This window comes from Macaca fascicularis, chromosome 5, assembly GCF_037993035.2.
Source record: "Macaca fascicularis isolate 582-1 chromosome 5, T2T-MFA8v1.1".
Taxonomy (NCBI): Eukaryota; Metazoa; Chordata; class Mammalia; order Primates; family Cercopithecidae; genus Macaca; species Macaca fascicularis.
Genome location: NC_088379.1, coordinates 19,721,377 through 19,733,737, shown reverse-complemented (window position 1 = coordinate 19,733,737; position 12,361 = coordinate 19,721,377). Strand labels below are relative to the sequence as shown.

The following is a 12,361-nucleotide window of genomic DNA, read 5'->3' as shown; positions in this document are numbered from 1 at the left end:
TTAGTTAGTCCATAATGCGGCAAAATGCACTTTTAAGGGTGTCTAATCTATTTGATAATGAGAGGAGATATTTAATTAAGGATTAGTCTTTTTGCAGACAGACTCACTTTCTTTTAATGGTTTCAATTAAGTCTTACTAATACTTTATCTTATACTTACCATGCACAAAGTACCGTGAAATCTGCTCAGCAGATGAGCAGTTCTGGAAAACTTTCCTTACTAGCTAATTTCTCCAAGAAATGATATTTATTATGTAACTGATGTGTTTTCAATTTGCCAAATTAAATTGTGAGTGTATCATTGATATGAAGACTAAAAACAACTTACCTACAGTGTTTGGTTGAATAAAATATAATGTCAAGTTTTGTATAAAGTGAAAATGGAATAACACTGGGTTTTTGCCTAGGGTTGTAAACTAAAATATAATGCAAAATAGAATCAAATTTATTTTTTCCTTTTTCAAAAAGACATCGTAGGGAATTAGCAGGTGCTACAACTATACCTACATATTCTAATGTTTGAATTTTAAACCAAATTAAAGCAAAAGCACACTGTCAAAAGAAAGCTTGAGAATAAATATTTAATTAGATTGATATTTGAAAAGCAGTGGAGATCTGGTGATTCTGACCCCAATCTCCCACTCAACTTAAAATATCTGATGATCTGTTTGGTAAGTATAAATATCTTAGCAATCCAGCTCAAATCCCATCTTCTCTTGTAAAATTCATCCTGACCTGTGTAATTGTTAATTCTCTGAATTCTATGGCAATTGAGCTTGGGTCATTTCACTAAGAAGATGAAATAAGTGAAGGTGAATAGCTATAAAGGACTACAAAATCATAAGATGGTATTATTACCATGTGCTCTGGCCATGGCAGGCACTCAATAAATATTGCTTGAAGGAACAAATAATGCTGTTTGCTAGCTGTCTGATGAAAGCACAGCTCAACCCCTGTACCCGACTGTGTAATTCCTAAGAATCCAGCTTATTTGCTATACAATACCAGCTGTAATGTTAATAAACTCTGAAACTTCTTATAGGTAACACATAGTAGAAAAATCACCCAACTGGAAAGTATAAATCCTAGCTCTAGCTCTGCCAGTAAATAATCTTAAGATCTCTGGACAGTCAACTAACCTCTCTGGGCCATGGTTTTCTCATGTTTAAATGAAGAATTTGGACTAGATGATCTCTAACTACTGCCAGCCCTAACAAGAGAAGTGCTGTTGAAAGACCCTTACAATATTTCCGGATGGTGGCAAAGAAATCATAAAATTTGATAGCAAACATATTTCAGGAATATTGCTGGGGAGGCAAAAAGAAGTGATTTTTGAAGTTCTGTGTTCACTTGAGGGAGTACGCTTAGCAGGATTATAATGCTTTGTCACCTCATGCAAAAAACATTTAAGTTGGAAGAGGTACTATCAATAATAAGAACAATCATCACAGGCATAGCCTGGGACTCCCTGGGGCAGCCTGAGATATATGGTCACTCTATCTTTCTCACCTTGGATAGCCAAATTATTGTTTCAGACCGTAACATCTTCAATTACATTAAAATCAAATTCTCTATTTTACCACAGACTTACCTTCAGACAATGAAGCAACTAGAAGATATTACAAATGTCACCAGATGGGCCTTCAAATAAATTCAAGTAAGTATTTTCAAAGGCTGCTCATTGCCATAGGTGACTTCACAAAAAAAATCATAGATGAAAAGGAAACACTTTTTCATTTTTCTTTAGTGTACTATACAAAAAGTCCGGGGCTGGGTGCGGTGGCTTACGCCTGTAATCCCAGCACTTTCGGAGGCCGAGGCGGGCGGATCATGAGGTCAGGAGATTGAGACCATCCTGGCTAACACGGTGAAACCCCGTCTCTACTAAAAATATAAAAAATTAGCTGGGCGTGGTGGCGGGCGCCTGTAGTCCCCGCTACTCGGGAGGCTGAGGCAAGAGAATGGCGTGAACCTGGGAGGCGGAGCTTGCAGTGAGCCCAGATCGCACCACTGCACTCCAGTCTGGGCAACAGAGAGAGACTCCATCTCAAAAAAAAAAAAAAGGCCATATTGTATATGGACATTTAAAAAACGTCATTGATACTAGCGAATAGGTCCCTTTAATCCCGAGCAGAGGTGTGAAGCTAAGGATGGAGGAGAAGGGTTTCTAAAATAATGCGTCCCCTACTCTGTGAGCAAAAAGGCAGCTTTGGACTTACTTGAATCCCTTTGGAGTTAGGATGCACTTTGAGTCATGCTGGCAGGGGTTCAGGTCCTGGGCACAGAAGTCCAGCTTCTCCTCACACAACTCACCTGCAACATGGCAAACAGTGTTAGCTCATAGAAAAAGGTCAACAGGCTTCCTGCCAGCAGACTGTGTCACTGTCATGGGTCTTAGAGGTTAGGGCAGCTTGTGATTTAAAAAAAAACAAAGCAAAAAACCCAAAACAAAAGCCACATGGCATGGAACCAGATGGTCCATTATCCAGTTCTGGGTCTGCTGCTAAGTAGTGTTGTGATTTTGGACAACAGGACTATTGCGATCTGTGACTAATAGAAGCCCCTTCAGAATATACTATGGGAATTAGGAAAAGGAAATCTGAATGCTTTTCATTCCTGTTGTTTATTTTGGATTTTTTTTCTTGATATATAGCATGGATACAAAGGATAAATAAATTGTTAATGATTATTCACAAACTGAACCCACTCAGGTCACCAGCACCCACATCCAGAAACACACCACGTACCAACACCCCAGAAGCCTTCCCCCGGGGTCCCTGCAAAGAGGATCACTATCATGACAAGACCATAGGCTACCTGGGACTGTTTCTGAGCTTGACATAAATGAAATCATTCCATATGTACCCTTTTATGCCTGGCTTATTCTACAGTTTTATGTTTGAAAAAAATATTCTCGAATCTTCATAGTCTCTGGTTTTAAAAGTCTAAAAGAAAAACACTTTGTTTTCTTCTTAGGAATCATTGCCGCAGCTCAACAGAATGCTTCTTAGACTCACATCCTCTGACATAAAAAGACAAAAGTAAAAGGAGACTCGATCCAGAGAGAGAGAACATAGATTTTTTCCATGAAAGTCACCTAACTCATGAAATAGAACTTCTGTCAACAAATGAGAGCTGAAGGCATAACCACGCAGATTCTAGGTACTCTTTGTTGAATCACATGACTGGTAATTTCTTTAGAAAATTTCTTCTGATACCAAAAACATGGTTATTATTTCAGATACATTAGACCAAATGTAATTTTCATTTAGAAGACTTTCCCAATTGCTGTGAAAGTATTAAGGTGACTGGAAAGGTATTCAAATACATAATATATATTAACTTACATAATACATTTTAAGTTATTTTTACCTTTTCTACTTTACTTCTACTTTCGAATTGTTTTCTATGCAATAAATAGACAAATAAAGTGACACATCTATAGGCAGCTGTTCATTTCCAGGAAACTACTAAACCTGTCATTTGTAACAGCATCGGTAAAAATTTCAGGAGTGTGAACCTTGGAACAGCACCCCTTTGTTACAAGGGGATCCTTTTAAAGTAATACTCAGCTAGTTGGTAGAAATCATTGCTTGACAACTAAATGTGGCATATTATTTAGACTTCAAGGGTCTTTTCCCAGGATGCAAATTAATAAATGTATTCATCTACTTATTACATCAATCTGGTGCAGGATATTAGTTTTTATCTGTCTCTTAAAAAGAACTAATTGCACAGAAAGTCTCATATATTGCTTCTATAAGTTTTCAGGGATCTGAAAGATTTTTAGCAACATGCATGATGAATGATTTTTAAACAGGTTTATTTAAAGGCTTGTGATTTCAATTAGTATTACTCTAAGTTGGATACCTTGATGAAATGCGTTCATCATATTTTATCAGCCTACTATGATGAAATCACTTTCAGTTTCTAACCAAATCTATCTGATGGAGATATAGGCTGTTTATAGTAGTATCTATCCAAGACAGTTTGTAAAAACTGATGGAAAGAAGGACCATTTGAGATACATAATAAATGTAATTTTATGTACTTTTTATTTTATGCCTAAATAAGACAGTGTTTTAAAATTATAATAAAGGGACATGTTTTATTCCTTATTTACTCTGATACAATCCAACCCAATCCATCCAATCTAAGTCACAGTCCATAAGGATTTACTACATGATGTTGTGCTAGAGGCCGGGGCTACAAGGATGAATGTAATGGGCTCTGCTCCTAATCAGTTCTCAACCTACCAGCAGAGAAAGTCTTGAGCTAGGGAAAGAACAGAGAAAACGAATTTCATCTCTAAAAAAATAAAACTGAGAGTTGACCCTTGTCTACAAAGAATTACTCCATAGACTTGATAATGGAAAGGAGTGAACAAGGACAAAGTTCCAAGAAACTGTTAGCTAACCAGATTGTTAAATCTCTAATCAACAGCTTTAGACTAAGCATGCCAACTTGAACATAAAAAATGACATCAATGTCAAGTATTCTTTATCTCTATAACAGTAGCAAAATAGCAATAATCATTATTGAGATTGTATATGATACTTCTTTGTGACCATTACATAGCTATACACCTGACTTTAGTAAGATAAGTTGATGACTTCAAAAATGATTTGATTTTCGGCCAGGTGCAGTGGCTCACGCCTGTAATCCCAGCACTTAGGAGGCTGAGGCAGGTGGATTGCCTGAAGTCAGGAGTTCGAGACCAGCCTGGCCAACATAGGGAAACCCCGTCTCTACTAAAAAAACAAAAATTAGCCAGGTGTGGTGGTAGGCGCCGGTAATCCCAGCTACTAGGGAGGCTGAGGCAGGAGAATCGCTTTAACCTGGGAGATGGAGGTTGCAGTGAGCCAAGATTGTGCCATTGCACTCCAGCCTAGGCAAGAAGAGCAATCAAAAAAAAAAAAAAAAAAAGGTTTGATTTTCTTTACTATCACCCAAACTTACAATGCTAAGAAATATTACAAAAACATTTTCTGCATCCAATTACTGCCTAACTTGCTTTAAAGACCAATCTTCCACCCTACATTCATGTCACCTGGGTCTGTTTACTATTTCCTGAATTTATTTTAACTCCATGCCTGGGCTAATGGTTTCTCCTTTTGCTTTAATAACATCCTTTCACAATTCTGTTGTCATTTTTCTCATCCATTATATGTCCCCTTCTTTACGGAATCATGCCAGATCTTTTCAACTATTTCTTCTCTATCTCTAATTTTATATCGTGTTTGACTGTGCCTGGCTCATGGCATATACATGGTATACATTTGTTTATGTACTTAATGAGCATTTATATGGTTCTTACTACTGTATGCCAGACAGTTTTAAACATTGTATAAATATGCAGTCACTTAATATTCATTATAAGCATATAAGGTAAGGTTTTAGGGTTGCACTGCTATGTATGCATTTTATATTACTGGTGTTTATCTGATTCTCTTTCCTTGACTGTAAAATCACTAAGAGTAGAACTCTTGCCACATTTGCTTTTGTTTTTTTTCCCACAGTGTGGTATGCTGACATACTCAAATAATAGTTACTAAAAGGAAGAATCATGCTTTAAGGCAAGAGCTCTATTTTGTTGACCTGTAATCAACTCGGGTTTCATTCTAGCCTTTAGAGATTAGTGTAATTTTTTGCTTAATTACTCACTCGTGATTAGTAATAAACGCTATTCTCTTTAAACATTACTGTGAATTTTCCCTGACTAAATGTTAACATGAATGTATTCATTGGACTGTTTCTTTAATTTTCCTTAATTATATTGGATTCTGCTATACTTGAGGGAAGGACAGCTTTCAAAAGAGTGCAACAGTGGTGAGATTCAGGAGCTCAATAAAAGAAGGGAAACTTAGCAAGCTCCTTAGACAAATACTGGACTGCATATCTCCTTCTCAACCAGTAAGAGGAAATTGGACAGCTAAAAGCTGCACTGGTTTTCCAGGAAGAATAGAGATAAAATGACTAACATTAGTCAGCTAATGTATTTTTAGTTACCAATATTGAAAAGTTCTCCCAAAACTCATAGTATTGTGAGGACATGATGCCATTTTTACCTGGTTTTTATTTTTACTATAAGTTTAGTCAGAGCTAGTACTCAGTTAGTGGAAAAATAATAAAAAAATAGGGCAATTGAGTTTGCTTTTGTGATGGCTCAGGGCCTGAGATAATATTATCAATGGCTGCCTCCCTTCCAGAGATGATAAAGTGTGAGGTGACAGAGAGGAAAACTGGAAATATTCTTATTTGACTATACAGAGTTAGTGTTGTAATTGATTACCCCATAAGCAGGTCTTAATATGTTTAAACTGACATTAAGAAAGATAAATCTATCCATTGGAGTGGTTTGGGGCAATGTGGTTGAATATAGGTTAAATGTTGGTGCCCATGAGCCTCTCAAGAGATAGGAGCCTAGGCAAGCCTCGACTCTATGATCTGGCTTCAACCCATTCCTCTAAATCCCAGGAAATCCTATTTCTTTATTTTCAGCCATGGACCCTTAAAACTTCCCAATAGGGTGGAACACAATCATTGCCTGGCATTTGTGATTTCACTTTTGATCAGATGAACAAATTAATTTTCCTTATGATTCTAGTTTTCATTTCTTGTTGGTAAGAGGTGAAAACATTCTGAGTGTATGTATATATGTTGGTTGTGTATGTTTTGGAGAGAAAACAAAGAGTGGTCAATCAGGGGGTCTATGGTTACCTTTTCAGGATAAGAGAGGTTAGTAAATGATCTAGTATAATTGATACAGAGGTTTTGTTTTTTTTTTTGGAGATGGAGTCTTGCTCTGACACCAAAGCTGGAGTGCAGTGGCATGATCTTGGCTCACTGTAACCTCCATCTCCCAGGCTAAAGCGATTCTCCTGCCTCAGCCTCCTGAGTAGCTGGGATTATAAGCACATGCCACCATGCCCAGCTAATTTTTGTATTTTAAGTAGAGACGGGGTTTCACCATGTTGGGCAGGCTGGTCTCGGACTCCTGACTTCAAGTGATCATCCCACCTTGGCCTCCCAAAGGGCTGAGATGACAGGTATAGAGTTTTGTCTGTTTCTTAGATCACCTCTTCCTGATTTTGCCTGTCAGTTATACATGGGACACAGCAGGACAAGAAATGACCAAGTTCTACAGCAACACTATTACAACTTGTGAAAGAGCATGTCAAAAGTGATACCCACTCTTGTAAATGGGAATGATTTTTCAGACTCACTCTTGAAGAGGAGGTAAGATGCTACTTACTGAATGTCTGTGAATGTATTTCTTCTGAAAAATTGCATGGAGTGGTAATGTATCCATTCACCCTGGCTTGCACGACTCCTGGTTTACACTTGTTGTCCCAAGGTAATTGTCAATAGTGTGCCTGGGCACTCACATAATTACCCTGATTTGGATGAGAAATGTTATGGGTCACCTTCCAGGTGGAAGAGTAAAAGCTGGATCATCAGAATTGATAATACTCTGCAGTGAAGAGTGAATCAGCATAAAGAGATCTTAGGGAGTAACTGTCCTTACTGGGGAAAATGACATTTGGGTAGTTGTATTACTGTCTGGGATGGCCTACAATTGTATGCAATATGTGGGAGTTGACTGGTTGCAGAACTATTTTATTGTTCTCGGCCTCAGTTCTTCATCTGTAAACTGAGGCTCTGGAATTAAAGATGTGTAAGGTCAACTGTGGCTCTGAAAAAATCTCTTTTTTTAAATAAAAAGGAAAATGCTTCTGAAGATATGGATAATGCAGACAGCAAATTACCAGAGGGAGTATCACGCTTAGCTGTACAAAACAACATTACTGCATTCAGCGGTAAAAATAAAGTGCCAGCATGTGCTCAGAGCCCCCTATGGTACCGATATTGTGAGTGTTATTGCATTGAGGAGGAAACTTCAATGCACATTGATGGTTTTTATGAGAAATAATACCTGGAGCTTGGCCTTACCTTCTGCTTCATTTTAGATCTATGAACCTAACTGTTTTGTTGTTGTTGTTGTTTTGAGACAGAGTCTCACTTTGTCACCCAGGCTGGAGTGCAGTGGCACGATCTTGGCTCACTGCAACCTCCGCCTTCTGGGTTCAAGTCTCCTGTCTCAGCCTCCCCAGTAGCTGGGACTACATGCGCACAACACCATGCCCAGCTAAATTTTGTACTTTTAGTAGAGATGGGGTTTCACCATGTTGGCCAGGATGGTGTCATCTCTTGACCTCGTGATCCACCCGCCTCAGCCTCCCAAACTCTTGGGATTACAGGTGTGAGCCACTGTGCCCGGCCTGAACCTGTTTTTAATGCTCGTTCCTTGTTCAACACAAAGGGGCCCTTCCTATTACCTTCATTTTTACTTCCTTCCTAGTATCTTAAGTTATCTTTTCGTTTAAATTTGTTACCATACTAACTGAAATAGTTTTAGAACTATTCTACAAAGTTCTTCCCTGATATTTATAGAATGATCTGCCTATAGCTTTTTCAAATAATTAAAACAGCAAATCAGATTTTTAACATCACCATATATTTTGAGTCCCAACTATGTATGGGGACCTGTATCAATGCTAGAAGTATAACGGTAAACAACAAACTACTCCTATTTCCATGGAGTTTACATATGAGAGGAGGGGGAGACAGATATTAATTCAGTAATTTCCCAAGTACAATAGTCTCCCTTTATCAGCAGCTTTGTTTTCTGTGGCTTCAGTTCCCCACTGTTAACAGTAGCCAAAATGTATTAAATGGAAAATCCCAGAAATAAACAATTCGTGTCTTGAACTGCATGCCATTCTGAGTAGCTTGGTGAAATCTTGTGCCATTCTGCTCCATCACACCCGGCACGTAAATCATCTCTATTCAGGGTATCTGGCTGGAGAAGCCTCCTGCCCATCGGTCACTTATGAGCCGTCTCAGTTATCAAATCTACTGTTGTGGTATCACAGCCTCCTGTTCAAGGAAACCTTATTTTACTTAATAATGGCCCCAAAGTGCAAGAGTAGTGATGTCGGTAATTTGGACAAGCCCAAGAGAAACTGTCAAGTGCTTCCTTTAAGTGAAAAGGTGAAAGTTCTTAATAAGGAAAGAAAGAAAAACTGTACGCTGAGGTTGCTAAGATCTACAGTAAAAATGAATCTCCTATCTCTGCAAAGTTGTGAACAAGGAAAAAAGAAATTCAAACTAGTTTTGCTGTCATACCTCAAAGTGGAAAAGTTGCAGCCACCATGCATGCTAAGCGCTTACTTGGGATGAAAAAGGATTCAGCGTGTGGGTTGAAAGACATGAACAGAAACATGTTCTGATGGATAGCAACTAGCTTCAGTACTATCTGTGGTTTCAGGCATCTACTGAGGGTCTTGGAATGTATCACCCGCAGATAACGAGGGGACTGTTATATATATAAAATTGCCTCTGTGCTGAATGCTAAGCAGGAACATTTTATGGGGCTCTAGAAAGGGACTGTTTGCTCTGAAGAAGGACAGGAGAGGTTCTTCTGAAGAGGTGAGACTCAGAGGCAAGGGTGAAGTGGAGAATGAAGAGCTCCGACAGAGGCTTCTGCAGGAGGCAGCATGAAGAACAGGAGCCCTGAGAGATGGGAGTGAGCCTGGGAAAACACGGTGCCAGAGGAGCCCCGGAGGCTGGCTGGGTCACAGGGTCGAAAGTCTTCATTCTATGAATAATGGGCTGCCACTGAAAGGTTTTCAGTAGGGGCATGGCCAGATGACATGTGCACTTTGAAAAGAGCACTCTGGCTGGGTGTGGTGGCTCACGCCTGTAATCCCAGTACTTTGGGAGGCAGAGGCGAGCGGATCACCTGAGGTCAGGAGTTTGAGACCAGTCTGGCCAACACGGTGAAACCCTGTCTCTACTAAAAATACAAACATTAGCCGGGTGTGGTGGTGGGTGCCTGTAGTCCCAGCTATTCGGGAGGCTGAGACAGGAGAATCACTTGAACCTGGGAGGCGGAGGTTGCAGTGAGCAGAGATCGCGACACTGCACTACTCTAGCCTGGGCAACAAAGAGCGAAATTCTGTCTTTAAAAAAGAAAGAAAGAAAGAAAGAAAGAAAGAAAGAAAGAAAGAAAGAAAGAAAGAAAGAAAGAAAGAAAGAAAGAAAAGAGCACTTTGTCTCCATTGGAGGATGGCAGATTGCATAAGTGGGGATACACATGAGAGGTGACTGCTTATGCAGGGTAGGGGTGGGGTGGAGGTATACATGGCCCAAAGCAGTGTTTATGAAGCAAAACAGATGAGACTTTTTGATGGACTGGATAAGCATGGGGGAAAGAGAGAGGGGGAGTTGTCTGGGACGTCTATGATTCAGGTATGTATATTGGGAATTACCTTTTGGTGACATGGAGAACAGTGGAGGTAGAACAGGTTTTCTGGTGCAAACACAGAGTTTAAAATACAGTGAGGTGGTGTTGAGGATTCAATTGTGCCCCTCAAAGCAAAAAAAAACAACAAAAAACTGGTGTGTTTGAGACCTCTGGTACCTCAGACTGTGACCTTATTATGAGATAGAGTTTTCACTGAGGAGAGCAAGTTAAAGTCATTAGGGTAGGCCCTAATCCAATATGGCTGGTGTTATCAAAAAGGGAAACCTGGATACCAGGAAAGACAGGCATAGAGGAAGACGATATGAAAAACAGGGAGAAGCCAACTAGACAGGCCTGGAGAGACATTTCCCTCACAATCCTCTGCAGGAATCAACACCATGGACACCTTGATTCCAGACCTCTAGCCTCCAGAACTGTAAGACAATAAAACTCTGTTGTTTAAGCCTCCAGTTTGCAGTAATTTGTTATGGCAGCCCTAGCAAAACAATACAGGTAGTAAATTCCAAATCACTGGAAGTTTATGGTGGGGAATAAAACTTTCAACTTATGCCACTATTTCTTCCTTTTTTTTTCTTTCATTTTTATGTCTCTTTCCTCTCATTTTATTTCATGTAGCTGTCTTCTCCTTTGTCTCAAGTTTTCTTTTAGTACTATGAGCTTCTCCAATAGTCAGTCTGTAATAAGCGGTGCACAAAGGAGAGGGAATGGCCCATGACAAGGCTCCCTGTGCTTCAAGAGAGTCAAGACGTAAGTGGAGCACAGTAGTGTAGATTAGCTCTACATGTGCTGCCGTGGCCAGAAGTCTCTCTGCAAAGCACTGTGAGTTGTGCTTGACTTGGACCAATCATCACTTACTCCTCTGTTGGAGGGGAGCTGGTGTTAGCAGTTAGGGCTTGCAGGACAGGCTATCCAAACAATAACAACAAGTCTTCTCTTCAAGGTCTTAGAGATGGCAAAGGCAAGAGAATCATAGACTACTGTGTCTTGCAGAAGAGAAAGTGAGTCGAATGCCTGTGCCATCAGTGTTTATGGTAAGTTTGCAGATGTGCTTGAACTTTGAATGACAGCTGCAATTATTAACTACTTGTGTGTGTGTGCATATATATACACACACACATATATAGATATATACATATATAATATATATACTATCATTAAATATAAAAGTAATCCTGAAAGTGTTTTATTACTTTATATTATATCGGCCAGGCATGGTGGCTGATGCCTGTAATCCTAGCACTTTGGGAGGTCAAGGTGGGTGGATCACCTGAGGTCAACATGGTAAAACCCTGTCTCTACTAAAAATACAAAAAATAGCTGGGCATGGTGGTGCACATCTGTAATTCCAGCTACTTGGAAGGCTGAGGCAACAGAATCGCTTGAACCTGAGAGGCGGAGGTTGCAGTGAGCTGAGATCATGCCACTGTACTCCAGTCTGGGCCAGACACTGTCTCAAATATATATATATATATATATATCTCTCTCAAATGTAATATATATCGTATATCATATATGATATATATGAACCCAGGAGGTGGAGGAGATATATCATATATGATATATATATTTGAGATATATATTATATAATATATATTATATATATCATATATTATAATATATATTATATATATCATATATTATAATATATATTATATATATCATATATTATAATATATATTATATATATCATATATATATATTAGCTGGGCATGGTGGTGGGCACCCATAATCCCAGCTGCTCGGGAGGCTGAGTCAGGAGAATCGCTTCAACCCGGGTTGTGGGGAGGGTGTAGAGGTTGTAGTGAGCCAAGCTCATGCCATTTCACTCCAGCCTGGGCAAAGGAGTGGAACTCGTCTCAAAATATATATATATATATATATATATATATATATATATATATATATATATATATATAAAATGTCAAAACATCAAAACTCATCATAAGTGGAGGATATTTGAGTTGATTTACATTTCCTGCACATCCTGTCAGATTTCTTAAATGTACTTTTTCTTTAAAATATACTGCTTTAA

The 12,361-nt window shown here is 39.0% G+C and overlaps 1 protein-coding gene across 2 annotated transcripts in view; it reads right to left on the bottom strand.

Moving 5' to 3' along the window:
• Positions 1-12,361, bottom strand: part of SLIT2 (slit guidance ligand 2) — a 370,550-nt gene that overhangs the window by 28,560 nt on the left and 329,629 nt on the right. For both annotated transcript variants that reach the window (XM_005554557.4, XM_005554559.4), the window contains one exon: positions 2,219-2,312. In XM_005554557.4, coding sequence (XP_005554614.3) covers positions 2,219-2,312 — 94 coding nt within the window. The remainder of the gene's footprint in view (positions 1-2,218; positions 2,313-12,361) is intronic.